The sequence below is a fragment of the Apostichopus japonicus genome, chromosome 21, assembly GCF_037975245.1.
Source record: "Apostichopus japonicus isolate 1M-3 chromosome 21, ASM3797524v1, whole genome shotgun sequence".
Lineage (NCBI taxonomy): Eukaryota > Metazoa > Echinodermata > Holothuroidea > Aspidochirotida > Stichopodidae > Apostichopus > Apostichopus japonicus.
Window position 1 is genome coordinate 11,804,940 of NC_092581.1, and position 24,710 is coordinate 11,829,649.

Consider the following 24,710-nt stretch of genomic DNA (forward strand, 5'->3'; position numbering starts at 1 on the left):
ACAATGACAATCTGATCGAGGAGTATTAAAGAAAATAAATTGATCCAGCCTATAGTGAATTAGGTGGACAGTTAAATACTGTACTGTACATGTCTATAGAGAAACCCTACAGTGATAGGCCTGGGACTGAAGGTATTACATGGACTTAAATTCATAAGAATAAAAAAGGTTTCACTAATATCTACAACAAAATAAATATATATGAGGGACTCAGTGGTTCAATGACGGTTTCTTTTCTTTAATCAGATTGTGTGCAGTATGTACACATATTAACAAAGTTCATGCAAATGGTACTGTACATATTTCGTTCTATTTCATACAGTAACATCTAGACACTTTGCTTCAGCATAAAATACGCTGAAATTTGAAGAGCTTACAGACCTGTCTGTCTGTAAACTACTGTACAGTGAGCATATCTGTGTTAAATCAGCTGTCAACACTGTCATTTATGTACATAATATCTACATACATGTGTTTCTTGCATTGTTCAAATTTCCATATTAGACACTGTTGGTGAAATAATTAAATACACTTAAGTTCCAACTGAGTATTGAACAGAATTGTGTGTGCCATTTCCCTAAACGTACAGTCTACAATCTGACGGTTAGATATGTATACTGTACAGTTTCTTTTTGAATAATTTGAGATATTAGATATATATATACTAATTTTCTTCACAGATGCAATGTGCAAATAGAATCGGATTGCAATAGCAACGCACACTATATGGCACATGTGAATTATGTGTACTGTACTGGCCAGTATATGATTTACTACTTTAAAACTGAACTAAACTCAACTGTGTGCAGTAAGTGCAACTCAAAAGCATCTTTAATAAATACTGATATTTTCCCTTAAGGCCATCTGCTTTCATCATACTTGCTGGTACATATATAAACAGTACACTTTATTTTTTACAGTGCTATTATTTTTTTTGATGTTATGAATGATAGAAATAATTTACAGGAATAGGATTTGCTCAAATGGAGACTGGATATTTCATGATATCCAATTTAATTTTATTGCCGGTTTGTGTACAGAATACTACAGACAGAGCTATATTACAGTGTTGGATAAATGACAAAAAATGATATTGAAACCACAACTATCTATTTACCAAATTTATATAGCGCTCTTTTCATGCTTAAGCATGTTCAAGAGCCCTTTACAATGACAACAAAATGACAAAACCCTTAAAATATGAATATGAAGAATAAAATTGACGCAACTTAAATATTGATATATAAAAAAATACATGCATATATATACAAAGGAATAATTTTAAAAATAATATAGATAGTGAAATTCCTAAAAAAGAAAAAAGTGAGTTTTAGTAAATTTAAGTACCAAAATGACAAAACCCCTTAAAATATGAATACGAAAATAAAGTATAGTACTGTATGGGAGATGAGGAGTTGAGGGCACAACTCAAACACTTCACATTGGAACTAAAAAGAATATTCTGGTGGCTAAAGTTGATTGCTGAACAAAAATGCTGAAAATTTTTTGAATCTAAAGTCTGTGAAAACCACATCCTCATAGCATTTTGTATCTTTTGTGAAGATATGAATTTTTTTAAATTTAGTGATATTTTGTAAATTGCATCTGGCAACAGCAGAATGGATGATGTCATCATGACACTTCAGCTGAAAATGTTTTTTTTTTTTTCTTTAAAATAACTCAATGATTTATTCACAAACAAAAATAATATTTCTACAAAAAGATGGGTTTTGATAAAAGTACCGAGAACATTGACAGCTATGTAAACAATCCAAATGAATTAGGTTTCAAGGACAAATCAAATAGAACATTATAATAGCCTAAGTAAAGCTTCCAAAGAGCATTTGCCAAGATGACATCACAGAACCCCGCTACTGTGATCCAACTTCCTAGAGTAGTTGAGGGTTTAGCCAGTCGACACTGATCACATTCAATCAAACATATCTCAAGTTAGGGGCATGATATTGAGATTGGGTTTTCAACTGTAGCAGTTTGGAATATTTTTCTCTTCAATAGAAGTTTCACATTGTCTGTCACCAGAATACCCTTTGAATGTACTAAATTGCAAAGTAAAGTAGGTTACAATAAATTACTGGTTCCATGACTTGAGGAGTGGTTTTACATACTTTTAGGATAACATGTAGGGTTTTGTCAGGAGTACAGTATGTACAAGAGTACAGCACTTGTTAATTTTAAAATTGAAAGAAAAACATCCCAGACTATGTACATAACAAAATTTAATTTTAAATGTTAAAAGTCCACAATACCGCCTCTGACAATCTTTCCTAACCTTTGACCTCAAAATCATAAAGACCCTACTGTATGAGTCTAATGGCTTGGTCAGGATGATATTAAAAGTCCACAGCACTTGTTAATTTTAAAATTGAAAAGAAAAACATCCCAGAGTGTGTACATAAGAAAATTTAATTTTAAAAAGATCAACATCCCAGAGTGTGTACATAAGAATATCAAATTAATAGTAAAATATTAATTTTTAATCTGAAGATCAGGGTATGGAAGACCTGGATTTGTAAACACTGATCGAGCACACTGTATACCTACAGAAAATTAAATTAGGTCGCAACAAACTGATACTGCATGCACAGAATGGACCTCCTCTTGATAGCTAATTAAAAGTCCACAATATCGCCTCTGACAATCTTTCATAACCTTTGACCTCAAAATCATAAATACCCTTTTAATGTACCCACATTCTACTACCTACTGTATGAGTCTAATGGCTTGGTCAGAATGATATTAAAGTCCACAGCACTTGTTAATTTTACGATTGAAAAGAAAATCGTCCCACAGTGTGTACATAAGAAAATTTAATTTTAAAAAGATCAACATCCCAGAGGGTGTACATAAGAATATCAAATTAACAGTAAAATATTAATTTTTAATCTGAAGATCAGGGTATGGAAGACCTGGATTTGTAAACACTGATCGAGCACACTGTATACCTGCAGAAAATTAAATTAGGTCGCAACAAACTGATACTGCATGCACAGAATGGACATTCTCTTGATAGCTAATTAAAAGTCCACAATACCGCCTCTGACAATCTTTCACAGCACTTGTCTACAGCACTTGTGAATTTTACAATTGGAAAGAAAAACATCTCAGAGTGTGTGCATAAAAATATTAAATTTTAAAATTGAAAAGACCAGCATCCCAAGAATATCAAATTAATAGTAAAATATTAATTTTCAATCTGAAGATCAGGTTATGGAAGACCTGGATTTGTAAACACTGATTGAGCACACTGTACACCTGCAGAAAATTATATTAGGTCGCAACAAACTGATACTGCATGCACTGAATGGATGTATTCTCTTGATAGCTAATTAAAAGTCCACAATATCGCCTTTGACGACCTTTCATAACCTTTGACCTCAAATCATAAATTCCTTTTAATGTACCACATTCTACAACCTACTGTTTGAGTCTAATGGCTTGGTCAGAAAGATATTAAAGTCCACAGCACTTGTTAATTTTACAATTGAAAAGAAAAACATCCCAGAGTGTGTGCATAAGAATATTAAATTTTAAAATTGAAAAGACCAGCATCCCAGAGTGTGTACATAAGAATATTAAATTAATAGTAAAATATTAATTTTCAATCTGAAGATCAGGGTATGGAAGACAAGGATTTGTAAACACTGATCGAGCACACTGTATACTGTACCTGCAGAAAATTAAATTAGGTCGCAACAAACTGATACTGCATGCACTGAATGCATGTATTCTCTTGATAGCTAATTAAAAGTCCACAATGCCGCCTTTGACGATCTTTCATAACCTTTGACCTCAAAATCATAAATTCCTTTTAATGTACCACATTCTACTACCTAATGTATGAGTCTAATGGCTTGGTCAGGATGATATTAAAGTCCACAGGAGTAGAAATAACTGATTAAGCTTTACTGACCCAAGTGCCCTTTGACATGCAAATCATGATGAATATTCATGCAAACTGCTTTTTCTACTATATTGCTGGAATGTGTACCTTAGCTCCATATATCAGTTATTAATATAGATTTCATTTTTAATTAAAGCATCCATGACCAAGTGACCCTTGACACCATGCACTTCTATAGAAATCAGTTAATTTCTATCTTTCCCATACTGGCTACACAATAGTTACTGTAGTTAGCAGTACAGTAGCATTTGCATGATATACAGTAACACGTTGTCAAGTGATGATAATAATAACCTTTCACACACATTTGAGAACAAATGTTTACAGATGAGCTTCAACTGCATTGACTGCTCAGTCATAGACAATTGAAGTCATGGTACTATATAGTTATTTCAACAACTCACTCAAAACATTTTAGTTTGAACAATTTAAGACTGAGAGATTGCATATGACATTCAAATCATTTGAAATATTGGCATATATATCAATATTCAAATACATGTCATTTCTTTAGAAAAAGTTGATGTCTTGATTCATCTTCAGTAGCGAAAGATTGAATTTTTTTGGTATCAATCACTGTTTTTTCTAGCTCCTAGTCTTACAGGTTTTCATACCTTTTGAAACTCAAGAACGTCACTAATTTAACAACCAAATTGGCTAGCAATTGTATACCAATAGTCCTCTATCAATTAAAAACAAACAACCTACTGTAGACAATGGATATGCTGCATATTTTGTGCATCTGAAAGTCTAATAACTAAATAGATGTGCTACTTGCCTCAAAATGGGGATCCAAAATGAAACACTTATCCATTTACTTCCCCCTCAAGATAAAAAAAAAACCTAACTACTACTACTACTAGTCGATGCAGTGTCTTATCACAGTCGTTGGCAAGAAACCTAACATATATGTTACTGCTACTGCTAGAGGCTACATAATTTGAAAACAACAAAGTCGGAAAACTTAATAACTTGGAGGCTACACTGCTTAGCATAATCTGTTAGCCTACGATTTATTTTAAGTCTTCGAATTCGTAACATTTATGTAGACCTGACGTTAGACTGTGGCCTAACAGTAACAGTTAGGCCTTATAACTCAGAAGTATATTAAACTGTTGGGCCTTGACTAAGACTCTGGTGTTGACTAAGCCTAACACACTGTTAGGCCTAGCCCAACTAGTAATTTAACGTTTGTTATTTTTAATGCCAATTAGAAATGCACTGTAACGTTGTACTGTAACGTTAGGCCTAACACTAAACTTAAGCCTCAGCGCCTACAGCAGTTTTCTTAAGGTGTACGAGAAATATTCATTTCTACGATAGAATCTCGAACTAGCCTAGCCTAATAACATTATGATATCTGCCGTTTCACCTTGATTAAAAAACTACCTTATTAAGATGGCTGTCTCGCAGTAAGTCAGGTCCCCAATTTTTTCTGCGGAGAAAAATATCTCGCTGTACGCGAGGTGGTTCTACTCCATTATCCATAATGGCGGACTGAAAAACCGTACTTCGCACGCAGAAAATAATTTTAATATTCCAATGGCTAATTTCCCCGTAGTAAATCAAAACACGTCTTTAACGTTGACAGACGTAGGCTTTTTCAGAAGTCAGCTGATGTTTCGTCCAGCTAGTATGAGTGTTTGTAATACTGAACGAAGTAGTGATTGGCTGGCTTCCGGAGTAAAGGGTTTATTTGTTTACTGTTAGTAATGAATAGGCTACAGTCTGTTCGAGCAACTTTTGCGGGTAGAAGAAAATCGTGTTCAAATAGACCCACCAAAATAACACCGGACATGTTTACTAAACGAGAATGGTTAATATCATAACTATGCGGGCAAGAGCATTTTTAAGGGGGATTAGGGATATTTTTTAGTCTTTCATCTGTCTCAAGTCAGTGAATCCAGGGGCCAGAATTTGTTGATACAAGGTGACAGCGTTACTAGTTACCGGAGGTGTTTACCCTGGGAAACAAATAACTTTGACCTCGAAAATGATGAAGCGTGTGTTTGATTACTGCTATGACAATGATTGAGGCTAGCAGATGCACAGCTTATTGTTGCCGTAGGAATGAGGTGTGTAGAAAACAAGTGTAACAAATTTGTCCCGGAAAAAAACATACAATAACGCAAGACGTAGCTAGCTAAAACCTCCTTCTTGGTTTCATTTCTTGCGTGATTGCAGGTCCGAATTACTATATAGTGCACTTGGCCCAACATTTTAATGCAGTAGGGATTATTATTTTACTGAACTGTCTAATTTTAGCTTTCTTTTTCTGCATGCCATTGTGGTTAGGGATGCACCGGATATCCGGTCCGGCCGGACTATCCGGCCGGATAGTGAGCAATTATCCGGTTCCGGTTCCGGCCGGATATTTTTCAGAATCTGGCCTGAACTATTTCTTAAAAAGGTGTTGGTATTGACTTAAATCAATGTAAACTATTTCCAAAAATTAATAAAAATAATCAAAGCAAGGCAAAATTAGGTTTAACATGTTTAATTAAATTTTCTCAATGGTCTGACCTAAGATTTGCTCCTTGTTTCATACTTCTACTTCTTATTAATGATTTTCTTTTGTGTAATGAAAAAAATCCGGTTCCGGCCGGATTTTATCCGGCCGGATTTCATGTACTATCCGGCAAAATCCGGTTCCGGCCGGATCCAAAAATTTGGATCCGGTGCATCCCTAATTGTGGTAATAGATAGGTTGGTGAAATGATTCCCAAAATCCCACAATACAACATACATGCATAGAGTTGTATATAAACGGTCACCAGTGATTACACTGACTCAACTCTACCCCCCCCCTCTCCCGCTTACCCTCCCAGGTAGGATGCCCGTAATATTTTTTAGAAATTCTTGCATTTGTTTTGTTGTTTCAAGAAACATGGAAAAGAAGCTAAATCACACCAGACACCCAACTAGACAAATCTGTATTACACAAGAAACTAGAGCACCAATGGTGCAGAAGCTCATACCTTTTCGAGCTGAAAAATGTAGGGCCCACAAAACCAATTTTGGGCCCGTGAGGGATACCCCCCCCCCTCCGTTAGCAGAATCCTGGCCACACCACTGGCTATAATTCCCATTTTCCCCTTTAAATCCTATTTTACCCACTCTCTCAAACAATACCACTGACCTACCTGTACCCTATTAAACTTTCTCCCCTCCTCCTTAGCAGACATAACAAGCACTCCCTACAAGACATAACTTCACAAGCTGCCTACATACCTCAGGCTCAACGACTTCTAAGAATCGGCAAGTGCTGATTGGCTATAGGGCTCTGATGCTTACAGTTCAACAGTTAATAACAACTCCCAGTCCTGCTTTAATTCCACTAACAGCCTCTGCAGAGCTTAACCACAAATGTAAACAAACACTGCAGAGACTGGGAGACAAATTAAAGGAGCTTTGGCACAAAGTGAAGGCTCAGATATCTTTAAACAATGGGGATTAATTGTAATTAATTAACTTTTGACCAAATATTTTTAGGCATCACCTTATTCATACACAATCCAACAATCATCAGTTCAACTTTGAATATGATCCATCAAAATCTTGAGGAGATTGAGATATTTGAAAATATTACAAAGAATGACCCACGATGACCCCCTAAATGACATTTGACCTCAATTTTCCGAACACCCTCGTAACTCTCATCCCGAGGAACATTGTGACTAAGTTTCATTATAATTGGCCATACACTGTACGAACAGGAGCAATTTGAAAATATAGGGCCGCGGCCCGGGCCACAAAAGACCCCTAGTTGATCTTTGATCTCAAATTCATGAACACCCTGAAGGTAAAACTACCATAGTACTATCCTGACAAACCCTCAACATTGTACCATGGAATCTGTAGGAGAAGAAGCATTTTGCGTATTTCCACAAAATGGCCCATTACGGCCTACGGGTGACCTTTGACCCCAAATTTTGGACCATCTCTGATGGCCCTATACCAAATGGTCCTTGCGTCCAAGTTTCATGAAATTCCAGCAAACACTGTGCGAGTGGGAGCGGTTTTACCAATTGTTGACGGATAGAGTGATAGAGTGATAGAATGATAGAGTGATAGACGCCGCACTGTAACAATAGCTCACACCAGCATGCTGGTATGAGCTAAAAACTAGAAAAGGAAAAACTGAAATGTGCTGTGTAGGTCAACAGTATGCATTTTATTAGGGGGGGGGGGATCTCAGAGCAGGTCGGAACAATTTATGAACTTTTTATGACTGGTTTTAGTAACCAACATGGAATATAAGAAATGTCCAAAATCCATCGAAACTAGCTGTTTTAAAGGAGAGAATGAACTTTGAGAGAAAACAAATACTTTATGAGTTGGTTGTAAAATGCTGAAAGGAGTGACCAATATTTGACTTTCTAGCATATTTGGGAGCTATACTGATCAACTCTACCTATGTTGTTCAGTATTAAATGTCATTGTTAAAATGTGACCAGTGGGAAACTCCACAAGGTTGAACTCACATACTGTGTACACACTTACATCAGAGACCTTGCATTGATTTGCAGTGGTGTTTTACAGAGAACAGTACAGAAGCACTGTAGTGTATGTGAATATCTACATTAAAATATTTGCAAATTATCAAATGAACTTTCACATACAGTCTCAGGTGAGAGTCACCTGAGGACCTCTTCACAACTGCATTGTTGGTAACACTAATGCCAGTGGCTACCCAAATGGTTGCTCCCTGGCACAACAATTACTGTAAGGTCATGCGAGCCTTGTCATAATGACCAACAAGACAATGGCCCTCCACCATTGTTCACAAGGTCACTGCTTTGACAATGAAATTGTTTTGGTATGTATCAGAGAAGGGAGGAAGTTCTTAATCTCAATAGCTGTACTACTGAATGACACTTCCTGTTTGATAACAGGCAATGGAGAGGGACAGTAGCAGCTTCTCGAGCAATACACAAGTTATAGAAGCAGCTAGGAAATTGTGTAACTTTTTCTGAAATTTGCCCTGATTCGGGAGGTCTTGTGATCATTTTGTCATCTCACACAGTTTCTCAAATGTGATCAACAATGGCTATATATCTCTCCTACAAACCGTCCTTGGAAAAGTGTCAGATTGAGCAAAGGAAAAGATATTGAAAGCAAATGAAAATGAAAGTGAAATGATCAGCATGCATGGAGTTCCTGACTAATACAGTTCAGGGACTTCCTGTAGATTTTGAGTAGTACAAAGCCTACTACAGGAATGATAGTTACCATGGCAATAACTCAGAAGGAAGCATGAAAGTATAATGAATCACATGATGACATGAGCTTGCATTGTTTCCCAATTCTTGCACAACTTAATGTCAGATTACAATTTTGAAAACGAACAATTCCCTTTTCCCTTTCATTCCATTATTTGGCACAGTGAAACCCCTAAAATTACATTTTCAAAATTCAAGAAAATTTTCAAGGATAGTAGAAGAAAGATTCTTTGGGGACATGATGGATGTATCCGATGTAGTGAATTTTGTCCTATATTACCAAGACCTTCCACAAAGAATACACAGTAGTTACAAGCAGATTGAAACAAGATGAAATCCTAGATCGAAAGCACACTTTTGGACTCCTGAACAGTAGATTCGGAAGGTATGGAGCCATGACCTCATAGAGGGTCATAAGGGTGGCAGTACAAGAATGTAACCAGTTTATAGGCTAGGTTGGTGGCATTACGTATGTATTTCAGACCATGTTTATAGCTCCATGGTCAGACAGGTAAGAGAGAAAGGAAGTATAAATTCAGAAACTTTTCTCTTCAAGTGTCAGATGTTCAAAAGTCAAATCTATGTCAGTAATTATATTTCATCTGTGTCTTGTCATTACTTTGCTGTTCATCTTGAGATATTAAATTGCAGCTGTTAAGCAGCTTGTTGGGTCAATTTTGCCATAAAGTTGAATATTGTTACCAATCTACACTAGATTCCCAAAACAATACAGTTCATTAATTTCACCAATCAACGTTCACGACATCAACGAAACTTTTCTAAATTAAAAGCCAATCAAACCATCCTGGGGAGGGGATTAAGTTAAATGGAACCACCTCTCCTTTGTGGAGACAAAAAAAAGAAAAGATTTTGAAAGGAGCCATCATGAAAAATGATTAATAGACCTGTTCAAATTTAAATGCTCAATCTCGCTTGCCTACTAGATATAATAGTTACAGGTGTACTGTATCATGATAGTGTGCACACCATAGCAAAAATTAACCAACATTTATAGGCAAAGGGTTGACCATGAGGAGAACAGCACCTGGTACAGTGAGTTCAGTCATCTGTTGACCATCATGATACAAATCTACACAGAAGTGGTATTATGGAACTAAATACATACATTAAATTGAGAGCTACAATGCTGTATGTTGTCAAAATGGACTTGAGTACTAATCGATGCAATTTAATCACCGCTAATAGCTATTACTACAAATTAATTTTATCTTTAATTGTAAAACAAAACATGGTAGCAAAAATATCTTACATTAATTAGTCCAACATAAACAATACCCACAGTCCCACACAAAACTTCAATTACTGTGCAAAGATTCTCAGCCCAGTTAATAATAATACTGACCTGCACAGCAGACACTGATCAAAGACTGGATGACTTTTCACATCCCTTACTGCTGTGAACTTGACATTTCAAATGACTGCCGTGACGAATGCCTCAAGGTGATCAAGTTACATTCTTTCAGTCGCTCAGGATATGAATTTAAATCCCTTGCGCTGTTTAAAGTGTATGTATGTACAGTACTGCATACTGTTATCAGAAAATATTACTGTGTAGATCTATCAAATGCAACAGTACTGTATACGGGGCCGGTAGCACTGTATACATATCCTAATTGCAGATGTCTGGCATCGGCCTCAAATCTTTCTAGGCTGAAAAAAACACTGTTGATCACTTCACATAGGCTATATCCAGGTCCCTATCATAGAAACTTCACCATACAATTAATAATTAGTATAATTAATACAAATTCACCAATACTGGCATCCAGTCTTAAGCAAAAAAAAAAAATACAGATTCTATTCGAACTAACACAGCAACATTTAACTTTAACATTAAGAATACATGCATAGTTCTATCTTGTAAGGCTTTCCACACGCAAAGTGCTATGCAAGCAACTTGTATATTTAGCATACTTACTTACTCTTTTACGATAAGTTATAAATCTATATTGAAATGGAATGTTTATATACCATGTGTGCATATGATACATGTACTGTATGCTATGCTATTAAGGTATGTCATTTGTTTGTTCAAGTATATAGATACTGTATATGAGTTTATATATATATATATATATATATATATATATATATATATATATATATATATATATATATATATATATATATATATATATATATATACAGTATATGAATTATGAGGCAACAGAAGTAAACAAAAGAAGAGAAATTGAAAATTGATCAAAACTTGCAAACTGAATGATTTCAGTATAGGAGAAGGGGAATATGAATCTTTAATGTGTATATGAAAGAGTCACATGGGTTTTAACACACTATGTGAAACTGTTATGTTGAAACAGCTTTCATGTGCACAATATCCATCTAGTACATGTGTATTGCATGACCTTAAATTACTCTTTGGAAGACAAGACTCAAATAACTAAGATGGCTAACTGCAGGTTAAGCAACAAAAACAAACAAAAAATGTAAAAAACAAAAGGTTACTGATATCAACACAGACTGAAAGCTGAATCAACACCTGGCAGCCCGGGTAATTATGCCCAAACCAAACCAAACATGATAAGAGATAAACAGTTCAAACTATGGCTGCTAAGCAGTGCAATTTTCATGCTATAAATAGTCGACAGGTAAACTGGCTGAAATATTATATACCTCAGTATACTGACAGAACATTTAACAACAAGAAGCATTCTTTACTACTGTATCTTATTGATGGTGGACAAAACAGCAACATTTCAATAGCTTTCAGAAAGACTTACATGGCATCATCTACCAATATGCAGTAAAAAGCAATTTTATACCTAGGAATATTGAGAGCTGTTCCCCTGTAGTAATTTACTTGGTAGTCTAGCCTATCAAAAAAAGGAAATTTACTACATTTTGAGAGAATTGCAAAGATGCAATTTTTTTTGGGCAGAAACAAAGGACAGATGAGTGGCAGTAGTACTTTAGCATTGCATATGAACAGTATAATTTCACTGATCGGTCAATCTGAAAATAGATTTCACCAAATTCTGAAAATTAAAACAGCTTGTTGTACTTAGCCACCAGTTTTACCAAACGTATCGAGTGTTACGGAAAATAAAGTTGCTATTATTTGAGGGTAAGATTTGCCTGAACTATGTTGTTTCTCCAAATGAGCAATAACTGTTTGTCTGTCATTCTATATAAACTTTGTTGTTCTGCAACTTGTATCACAAAGAAAACATATAGGCCGTAAGCAACTTGCAAAATCAACTGGGAAAGTACTAGTATATGCATTGAAGCGTTTCAGTCATACGTTTGGCATTATTTTAAAATACAGTAGCCAAATCTAGTCAAGTCTAATCAAGTCTAGTCAAGTTAGTCTGCTATGATGGGACTACAGTATCGATAACAAGAACAATTCAGTATACAGTCACAATCTGCTTGAGCTGATTGACCAGTACTGTACCTTTCACATTACTGGACTTAAATATGTATGCTCTATTCGCTCCAATTATAGCACGCTAGAGCTAGGAAAGTTTAATGATTATGTAATCGACCTGCCACGGTCATAAATCGACCTCAGGCTCTAAAATTAGCTTGCATAGCTTATTAACACCATTATTACGCTCTTTGTGTAAATACTGTGGAAATGTGTTCATGTCTACAGTGTAGTTAATTATACAGCATTCACACAAAGACCCTCATAAAAGAAAAAATATGTGGCAGGCATTGCAGACTGATTGGTAAAAAGAGGTCATTTTACGACCAAGGCAGATTGATTACGTAATGCCAAGAAACTTTTCCATGATAGTGTGCTATAGTTGAGGTCTATACAGCAGACCTTTAAATACAGAGAGTAGAGAGCCTCTGATTAACATATAGCCTATAAGTCAGATGGGCAAATGAAGGTAATATTGTCATAGATGACACAATTCACAAATAAAGAGTACTAATTAACAATGTCTCCTCACGCACTTGAATATGAAAAGGTTTTCGAGTGTTTGAGTTAGTGATGTTCTCTGTATGTGAGAATGTATTTTTTTAGTTACTGGAACAGAATACATCCTTTTTGATATCTATTGTACGATCATAGATAATAATATAAAAATAATTATATATTCATTTATAGAGTGCAACAATATGCAAATGCATTTCTATGCATCATGTAGCACAACATCTGCACCCACTGCTACACCCATATTTGGTAGACCCAGAACACGCCTACAATAACTGAACTTGACATGCACACTGACAATCACTCACATGTTTGTGAACACGACCAAAAACAGAAAGCACAAATACAGAGAGATGCAGAAAAAGGAGTAAACACTAGTTAAAGGACACTACATGTTGTTGATACTGTCCCAATAAAGGAGGATGGACATGTAACATACAGTAAGTTACAGAAAACCCCCTACAAAACAAAAACTACCAGGTTATAAAAACCAAAGATTCAATGGTGACTGCAAATTCATCCCACTTCAAATTGTTCAAAGGTAACTATGACGACAGTCACAGTCATAGTGAGTTTGATGACGACCCATACTCTCATGTCACTCAACAGGAGCACGCACCATTGCCAGAACCAGATCTGCCGTCAAATTGGAAACAGTATCCAAAACGAAACCGTAAACCTACCCCCTCCTCCCTCCCACTACCTGAAAAATGTTGTTACCTGTAAGTGAGTTTTGAAAAGTGTACTGAACTGAATTAATTTATAGTGAAGTTATTCTTTGGTCACATCTTTAAAGGCATTGAAGACTCGCCCCAAACCGTGTGCGGCCATCTGAAAAAGTTTAACTTTCTGTTGCTTGCAAGTGACGTTTTGTTTGTGTCGCTACAAAATGCAGAGAGTAATGAAACGTGATACCTTGTATCTTTAGCTGGACCTAAGATGTCTATTGCTGTATCGTTTGTATACTGTGCTGTGGGTATTGACCACAGCTCTTTGTACTCGCTGTACACTAGTGTCTAATTACCAACGGTAGCCAGCTGTGTGTGTATTTTCTGGGATCGATGGAGGTGTTTAAAGCTTCTGTTACACCTCATTCGAAACTAGGTCAAAGTACCGGCATTAGACGTTTCTTTTTGCGCGAGTCTTCACACCCGTTTAAGTTTATTTTATGTTACGTTTCATGTACAATAATTAAATGCTATCTTGCTCAGTCATAAGATAATCCCTATTACCTATCATTCATGAATCAACACATACATTGTGATTATCAGTACGTTGAAAATCTTTATAATAACACTGATGATCAAAGTCTCTTTTAAGCCTGGTTACAGTATGAGGGATACAGTGTTCATAGTCTCCTTGCATACTCATAATGTAAAAGAAATGACAGAATGTACAGTATAAGACTGAAGAAGAACTAAAATACAGAATCAAGGAATAGGATCAAATGCTTTTGACTATTTTATACCACCAAACAGAATTGGGATAACTTGGACCACACTTGGAGTATCATATAACCTAGGCCTACAGAATCACGTACCATCCAATAATATTCCTATTGTTTGTTAATATTACTATAGGGATGCACCAGGATGTAAACATTTGATTCAGTGTATGTAGACTTTCTGCTCACCCCATCTGCATTCCTAACCCTAAATAAATTGTTGGATTGTGTTAATTTCCACACGATTTAATCAGGCAGGAAGTGCAGCTGGATTTTAAGGTTGAATCCTGCAAATACAGTACAGTATCTGGCTGGAAATGGAATTCCAAATCCTGTGCATCATTGGTTAATACACATAACGTTGGGATTATCATGGTTTACAGTAGCCAGCTACGTTACCTCCATATTATTATATTTAATACTAACGTCAAAAGTTGCGATTGAGCTAAGTTAGTTAGCAACTCAGGCAAAGGTATGAAAAGCTGAGCCCTATCATAGCGGCCAAGCCTATAGGCCTTGGCTGTAAGTTAGGCGATGATTTTATATAGGGTTGCTAAGTTAAAGTAAAAAGATTAATATGATATGACGAACCTTGTTATAATTTGGACTCCTCAAAACTTTATCGCCCTTAACTTTAGAATACAATGAACCACACCGCTTTGATTGTTGAGAAATACATCGAGCTAGGAACGAGCTGCTCATCTTGATTGAGTGAATTAGGCTAGATCATAGACTCACAGAGGATGTACGCTAACTACGGGTAGATGACCGACAGCTGTTCTGTACGAACAGTGCACATACAGGCTAACGTAACTAGGCAAGTTGAGAACCAGAAGTGAATTTTAGTATTCAGTGTTAAAGTCAGCGTTCCTGGGAAGTTAACCTCGGAGGATGTGGAACGCCGAATGTTTCTTTTTAAATTGAAAGATGTCTTATGGCAGAATTATAGTCTTGATGTGTTATATTATTATTCTCTCTTTATTTCCGCAAGATGATAATACAAAAAATACATAGAAGATAGTACAGAAGCATCAAAATGTTGAAGTATACATACAGTCATCACAAGAACAATCTTATTTACAATGTAATTATCACTGCGGGGGAGACCTGGCAGAAGCAATGCTTATATAAATTCCAGGCCACCCTCTATACTTAATTAATTGATTTACTTATTACTAAACTTTGACGTATATAAGTCCCACCCACCCCAAGAGAAGAATATAGTTCATGAAAACAACATGAATTTTTGTTTACGGGAATGATTCTACAATATTCCCCTTTAATTTATGCTACATAAGTCTACATCGACGATGACGTCTGCTCTTCCGTGTAGGTCTAAATGTCAATGTAAATCCATCGTTTTATTTCTGTTTCTTGTTAAAAACCCCTCTCGGGTATCACAACGAGGATGTTGGTACGCAGCGCAGCAGTGCTAGTAACAATGCGTGGGCAATCTTGTTTTAAACACCTCAAGACTATGGCTCTCCTTAACGGCCAAGGATTGCGTATTCCAGTCTTTAATAGTCCTAGGGTAGAAACTATACTGAAAAGCACGATGATTATGTGGAATTTGAGTAAAGCGGCCACGCCTCCCTGGTTTCAAGAAGGGATTAGTCTCGTTTGGGACTGCAACTAGGCCATTAATAATTTGATGAAAAGGCATGAGTCTGGGCATTTTCCTTCTTTCTATTAGGGGTTCCCATTTCAAAGTCTTTAAGATCTCAGTGACGCTGGATTGCCTACGGAAATCACGAGTAACAAAACGTACGTGCTGCCTTCCTTTGATTTTTTTCTATTTTATCTTGGTCTGAAACCTTATAAGGGTCCCAAATCTGAGCTGCATATTCAAAAGTAGAACGACACATAGACATATAGGCCAATTCACGTAATTCTGCTGGGCAAGAAAGCAAAATCCTATTGGATTCTGCTGGTCCTAGAGCATATCTATCAATATGTGTAGAGAAAGATAAATTGTCACTAAACATGATAGCCATAAGGTTGCGCAGTGACGCACTCCAATATTTGATTGTACATGGAGTAAAAAAACACAGATTTTGCCCCGCTACGCTTTATAGACATCATGAAGCATTTAGAGGGATTGAATTTCATGTCCCAAAGCGTAGACCAGGATTCAAGAGCCTTCAGATCTTTCTGGAGGATGAGATGATCGTCAAAAGAGTGAATAGGCTTATACAGCAAAGCATCATTCGCAAATAAACGAAGTTGCGATTTATTGTGATGAGTAATGTCGTTTATCGTATAGCATAAGAACAGAACTGGGCCAAGAACAGGAGCGGATGTTGATGATATTCCATCGATAACCACACTTTAGGTTCTGTATGACAAGATCCAACAGGAGAGATCTCCCGAATTCCATAATGGCCGATCTTGGCCAGCAATTTACGATTAGGAACTACATCAAATGCCTTAGAAAAATCAAGAATATTTATATCAACCTGGGTATTCCTATCATAATAGTGATCTAAATCTGGAATAGTCATGGAAAGAGTATAGTACACGAACGATCTAAACCATGTGGTAGGTCAGTTAATGGCATGATTGTCCAAATGATCCATTATGTGTTTCACCACTCAGGCGCATAGCGAGGGGGCACCGCCTCCCCCCCCCCCCCCCCTTGAGCAAATTGTTTTTGTATGTTTTGATGGTATCGCTAGTAATTTCAAAATAGAAAATGCTTAGATGCAACTTACAAGCCCTGGGAAGTGCCATTTCCAGCGGTCTGTGAGGCATTTTCAGCCAACATTTTCTTCTACGCTTCGCGCCAACTCATGGTGGCGCTACGCTTAGATAGTTTCCAGTGCCGAACTACGGCTCTAATAGTTTGCCTACAGGTATCGCCCCTCCCTTGGCAAATTCCTCGCTAAGCGCCTGTCACCAATATATGTTCTAACAACTTCGAACAGACACACGTTAGAGAGACTAGACGGTAATTGGATGCAAGATGTTTATCATCCTTCTTAAAAATTGGAGCGATATTAGTCCAATCAGATGGTACAGCACCATCAGACAATGACTGGTTGAACAATGAAGCAAGAATTGGAGCAAGTTCAATAGCTATATAGCTCTTTCAATAGACGGTTAGGAATATTGTCTGGCCCGGAAGCCTTAGACTCAACAATGTTTAACAGCAGTTTTTGAACACCAGGTTCAGTGACAAATAATGTTTGAATATCAGGGTATGGTTCCCCGTGCATATAGGGGATGTTGTCCATGGTACCACGGGTAAACACAGATATTACTCAAAATTTCCGCTTTATCCCTGCTAGAACTGTAGAGAGTCCCAGAAACCTTGAGAGGTGCTACCCACCCGCATCTTTTCTTCGCTGTTTAATATAATTCCAGAAGGGGCGGATATTACCTTCTTTAAAAGCATTAGTCATGGTATGTTCAATGTAATCGTGATGAGCTTTCTTAATTGCTTGTTGGGTAGATTCATTAAAGTCCTTATATTTCAACCAATTTTCAGCCCTTTCCACCATTCCAGTAGTTCTCCTAGCCAGGTTGTAAAGTCGATTCTTATGCCTAGTCAGTTTACGCAGGCGGGAGACATCCAAGGAAGATTGTAATGTGGAGACTTAAGTATTGAGGGGATATGCTTATCAAGTATCTCAAGCTGATGTTTCTTGAGTTCTAACCAATTTTCATGAACAGAGCGCTTGTCACTCGTAACTGTTAGGGCATACTGTTCAGCAAAACGTATGGTTTTCTCTTTAATAAGATTCCAGTTTGCATGATTGTAAGAATACATTTTCCTAGGAGCTGATGGATTATACTTAGGCCTGATTTCAGAATCAATAACTACTATGTCGTGTTCACTTATACCAGGGATCACTAATTGTGACCTCACCAATGAGGGCCTGATTGTCAAATGTAAATCGAGTATCTTTTCTTCCGTAGTGGGATAGAGTTGGGTATTAATCAGTAAATTATCATTTAAGGAGGTCAAGCAGTTCTCTGTGGGCACCTGGTTCAGTAGCATTCTCCTTGACTGTGGTACGTACTAGTCCAATCTATATGGCCACAATTCATGTCCCCAGCAATGACACCATGTTTGTCCCCTCTAGCATTGACCTTCTTCATGACCTCACCTAATTTCTGGAATGGTTCTGGGCCAGACCCTGGCGGCCTGTAAAATGAGCAATATAAAGAGGCGGCTGCCTAGGAATGGTGACTGCAGCCCAAATAGGTTCACAGTCTGACTCAACCCCTTGAATTCGGGAGACCACATAACCGTCCCTAAATGCTAGAAACACCCCACCACCCCTATCTGTACGGTCTTTACGAAAAACATCTTTCAGATAACCAAGAGGAATTACTTCAGCATTGTGAACCTTATCTGTTATTTTGGATTCACAACCCACAATGACATCAGGGCTCACATAGTCCACTATTCACTATTCAATTGGTCAGCCTTACTTCTTAAGCCATTTACGTTGACAATAAGAGTTCTCCAAGTATTGCGTTTTAGGGGGACATCCGGTTTCGAGTCTACGGTAGAGGCATAGCTTTTACTACTAAATGAGTGGACCAAACAACTTGTCACTTGTTAACACTAGATTTTTGTTTGATGGGGCTGCTAGTAAGCGGGGGATCAAACCTAGGCCCAAGTGAGTCTAACTGAGCATCCAGATGGTTGAGGATGATATAACTGTTAAATATTTCAACTTCAAATGACCTGAACAGGCTTCCATCATAATTTGGGGCATTACAGTGATTGCAAATCCAACTAACAACAGAACCTTCTAATTCTAAATGATGATAGTCTTCACTGCCAAGTTCTAGGCAGGATATGTGGAACCAGACACTACATTCATCGCAAGCTAAGGCTTGTGCTGACCAACCCACTTTCATCTGGCAATACCCACATGGATACATTGTAGAGGGTCCAATATTAGTTTGGATTTCGCCACTCAAAATCAACAAGAGCAGGGCAGCTCTATAGAACAAATTCCATATTTTTTTGTAGCATTGGTTACATACTGTGCCTGGCAGTTCTTCCCAAGCAATGATAGGCCCAATAATCGGGGTGGGTTCGTTTTTATAAATTTGTTTGCCCAAGATTGACAAATTGGCAGAAAGAATGATGGAGTTTTAATCTGATTAGGATTGACATGCAGCTTGATAGTAACAGGTAGTCCTATAACAACAACACACACAGTGAACTGCAGATAATTGTCGGCATTGTGGCAGAAGGCCTACTAAAAAGTTATTACAAACAAATGTGTACAATGACTGAGAATGGGGGTAGGCCTAGATCTAAACCCGCTGTGCTGTCAAGTACTGTAACTAGCCCGCTTGGGCTACAGTATAGGCAGTGGCGGAGCGTCCATATAGTCAGGGCGGATGCCCCCCCCCCCCCACACCTGACGGACTAAAATGGACTGCTGGCGCCCTTTTCAGTTTTTTACCACTTTTTACTTATTCGCGATTATTGACTTTTTTATTGCGCTCTCATGTATACCTATTGACATTGTCACATTTTGTTGGCGATGACACCTATTTATTCTTCGTTTATCTGCAAATTAGGAAGGCCAGGAAAGGGTCACTTCCGGCGATCTAGGGAGTGTCTTTACTCAAAAAAATTCTGTACGCTCCGCGCCAACCTGTGGTGGCGCTCCGTTTAGATAGTGTCGAAAGCGCCCCTACAGACCATTCTCGCCCCCTTGACCATACCCTTAGCTCCGCCGCTGAGTATAGGTCGAGCTAAACAACAATACACAATGTACGATAGACTGAGTCACCAAAAGATATTAGGATAAATAACGACGTGGCAATTAGCCCAGGCAAATAAAATGATAATGTAATACTTACTGGCTTAAATTTTAATGCCTGCAATAATACTAGGCTACAAACACCATAGTGCACAATGCACGAGACTGGCCCGTGCATAAAAAAGGAACAAATTTATCCAGCACTGCTCGATACAATCCTCTTATAAACAAAAATAAACAGGATCCAAATTATAATTTCTAATAACTCTAATAAATTCTAATAACTCAACCAAATTTCATATATACATAACACTGAACAGAGTTCTTGTAGGCATTCAACAACAGTTGTCGCAACATAAAAGTCTTATAACTTTGCAATTGAGCTTTGCATCTGAGGCATTGATCCATGTTTTAGACCAGGGACATTACAATACAACTCGCTGATTATACTATATAATGCAGTCACTTTACCTGATGAACACCTGCTGTTTAAACGGCTATTTTGCAAGAACAAAAATAGAAGGGTAGTAAAAAAATAACCTAGACTAATGAATGCGAGTTGCCATGGTTACGGTCTACAGCATATTCATATTATCTTTGGGCCATAAAGTTATTCACCGGACTTCAATAACACGGGTCTTCAATAACACATGAACCATTGTCAATCTATTATATCAAAATTGTCAAAAAGAAAACATTTGGGCAACTTGAGGTTCTATTCAAACCGATCCCTTTGCCTTATATGCGGTTGGTAGATGTCTTTTCGGAATACCATACACATTTGAGAAACAGCTGTATACTGATGAAGTGGAACGAACGAGTGGCATGAGTCTCGGCATGCAACCCGCGGTTTACAATTTTACAACAATAGGCAACTTCCTACAAGCATGTCGATTCATGCCCTCGTTACTTGCAATCATTGTGCCATTGTGCTATTCGTGCCGTATTGTAAGTGTTGCAAATATTGCAACAAGAAAAAAAAATTGCAAATAGAAATTGTTAATAAACTGACCCCTATAAATTCATAGATTTTACTGCATTTGATCTCTTCCAGCAGCCCCCACACCGCCCTCCATAAAGAGAAGCTATAACACGTCCATGGCAGCATGAGTGAATTGTAACATGGGGTTTAGTTGGGGGTTGTTCATATTGCCCCGTCTTAAAGGGTGTGAAGACTCGCGCAAAAAGAAACGTCTAATGCCGGTAATCTGACCCAGTTTCGAATGAGGTGTAACAGAAGTGTTAGACACCACTATCGATCCCAGAAAATACATACACAGCTTGCTACCGTCGGTAATTAGACACTAGTGTACAGTCAGCTGCGGTCAATTCCCACAGCACAGTGTATAAACGATACAGCGATGGACATCTCAGGTCCAGCTAAAGATAACAAGGTATCACGTTTCATTACTGTCTGCATTTTGTACTTGCAATAAATCAACTTTCAACCAATCAACGTTCTGCCATTAATATCACTCAACTGACGTCAATTGCCCCTGTTACAATTGCACTCCAAAATGTATTACTATTGCAGGTATAAGAGAGCAAGGCTCAACTGTACTCATGCACGTTCGTCACAAACTGACAGGGCGACCTCACTCGGTCGATCAGAGTGACAAAATACTTTTTGCTCGTTATGACCCATTTGTCTGTCTGTTGCTTCATGTTATCAAATATTGCCCCCCCCTCCCCACCCCCAAATATACTACAATGTAAAATAATTTTAGTCACTCATACACTTAAAGCAGCATTTTGCGTCCTTTTCTATGGTTTTTCTCAACCTCACTGATTCCACGATGCCATAACGACATACACAACTAGCTTATCTATTCAAATCTTACTTCAAATGGTGGCATAAAAGTCGACAAAGTTACAACTTTCAACTTTGTTTTTCTCGAAGATATTTTCCGTTGGTATCCAAATAAACCTCGCCCATAATATGAATATTTAAAGCTACGAACGTCATTGGCCAATAAGTAATACAGCACCATGCTTGATTTGTGTAGATTGTCTATGGCAGTTGTACCAGGGAGCTGTTAGAGTCCAGCTCGCTGGTTGTACCAAGTTACCAACTCGACGTTTTGAACCTATTTTTAGCAACGGCTCATAAGTAAACCTGCATCGCTGATTGGTGAATTCAAACTAGTGGGTTGGGGGAACTGTATGCGGATAATATTAAATGTGTAAATTTGTTGGTGGACACTTTTCTCATTATCTGCAAATGTCCTTAATTACTCACCGATTAACGCTTTCGGCGGGGAAAAAAACTTGTCTAATATCTTAGTTTGCTATTTTGTGATTGATATATGTAAAAACTCGATGGACTGTCAAAAAAGTGGAAAACGGCGACAAAACGCTAAATGCTGTTTAATAATTTTGAGAACTTTTCCACAATTTTTAGCATTGTTAAAATTAAGAGCCGATATTGATGACATTTTATATTCTTGCTAATACTCATTAAGGAAAGCCGTACTGCTACCACGTGATGAACAAGCAAACGAACAAACATTGTTTTCAGAAATTACGAGAAGACGTTTCGGGATGACGGACATATCGTAAGTAATTAGTCAACTTACTTTAGCCTATGAATATTCATCTAGGTTCGTTCGACTGACAAGCTCGAGTTGTTACTGTAGTTAATTTGATATTAAGTAGAGTCCTTTCTTAGACAACGGACTCTAATACTATGTGTACCAATTAACGTGCTTACGTAATGACTATAGCACACTCAAAGAAACTACTCGAATATTTCGTCATATTTATGACGTTCGTAGAATTTGCAAAGTCTTATCTCATTATAAGTTGGAATGTATTCGTTACCTGCACCAGAACCTCTAGATACGCCATCATCTTGAAATTGGCATGTTCACTTTTCTGTTCTTATTTCGTGTTCTGATGTTGCGCCCTCTACTAGCTTGAACGAACGCTGTCGGTACTTTTCAAGTTCTGCTTTTTGGTTTCCTGGGAAAACTATCGAATCACTTTCTAACGAGCGACTTAAAATTATAGGCACGGAACAGACAGCTCTCCTTTAACTTTGTAGTACTATACGTTTGATGTACATGAGAAAATCTTATCATATGATCTTGAGAGAAGCGAAAGACGCAGAAAAGGGCTAACTCGAGTAACATACTTTGATATCCTTCCTTTCGTATAAGATCTTACAAAACATGTTATTTCACACTTTACTTTCCTTTCTTTCGTAAGAACTTATACAAACTTATTATTTAACGTAATAATCGGGTTTCCCATGCGAAAGAAGAATATAGAAATGAAATCTAACTAAAAGGTCGGAAAAGTGTGCAACAAATCATTCACTCTCCACTGAATCGAACATAATTTTTTTTGACTCTGTACTGATGTTTTGAAAAGTTGGTAATCGTAAATCGAAATTATCTTTATTGTTGTTGACACTCGACCAGGTTGATGTAATGGAAAGGGTTTCTTCTATCTGGTGAAACATGGTGTGGAAATGCCCAAGTTATCTATCTCAGAATTGATAATCCAATTCACCTTGAAAGTTTACTTTAAAAGCTGCCGCGTTTTGGGTTGATTGTTATATTTCGAGGCTGCTTCTTTCTTAATCGGTTAATAATGTATATGGATCATTGAGGGGGGGGTGGGGGTGAGAGGGAGGGAGGGAGGGAGGGAGGAAGGGGTGGGAGAAGACCGGGGGCCGGAAGAGGAAGGAAAGGTGGTAATCCTATGTGCAATATCTAATTAATGAAGTCACACATCAGCGTTTATTTCTGAGAAACAAACACACAAGCTATCAAATATCAAATGTGTGTATATACGTTGCCATTTCTGCAAGAATGTTGGTTCCTTGAAAGCGACTCCCATGTAGAGGGTGTGGGAGTGCTCCTCCTGTAGGGGTCTGGGAGTGCTTCTCCGAATGAAAATGAATGGTGATGCCGTGTGTGTTGTGTGTGTGTGCGTTTGTGGGTAGGTGTGTGTTTGTGACGCCTTGGCTTTTACAAACGATATGACTGACTGGTAAAATACACGATGGATGATGCACTTTATAGTTGGTATGTGGGTTAATGATTACAAGAACCAATCTGAATTTTTGGGAAAGATCATCTAGGTCACGAAACTTTGTTTACATTATAACTTAACTGTAATGTAAAGGTTGATTGAACTTTATACATTATGTGAAACCTTTTAATTAACTAAACGAACTGTTTTCTGCATATAGTTTGATAAAATCTCCCTTATAGATATGAAATGCGGCAAGACATCACTAAGCCCTTTTTGGCGTTCTGGCTCCTCGATTTAATCCGAGTCCTTTTTGGAAACAATTCTATAAGTCGAAGTACATTTTCTATGACATTGATGTTGTGTTCTATGCTAATGAGGTATATATTTATACGTAAGAAACACTCTCCCCAAAATAGTTCATAAAGCACTGGTTGTGACTCCAATGCAATACAACTTAAATGTGATTTGATGCCTTCACGCCAGA

At 37.4% G+C, this 24,710-nt stretch overlaps 1 protein-coding gene across 2 annotated transcripts in view; it reads right to left on the minus strand.

The window, feature by feature from the left end:
* Nucleotides 1-15,356, minus strand: part of LOC139962805 (NADP-dependent malic enzyme-like) — a 29,029-nt gene extending 13,673 nt beyond the window's left edge. Inside the window, exon 1 of one of the 2 annotated variants that reach the window (XM_071963147.1) lies at nt 15,105-15,356. In XM_071963147.1, the coding sequence (XP_071819248.1) occupies nt 15,105-15,215 (111 nt within the window). In that variant the 5' untranslated portion in view covers nt 15,216-15,356. Of the gene's footprint in view, nt 1-5,311; nt 5,588-15,104 lie in introns of those variants that run through there. The other variant, XM_071963148.1, reaches the window with a different exon arrangement.
* Nucleotides 15,357-24,710: the final 9,354 nt, after the last annotated feature.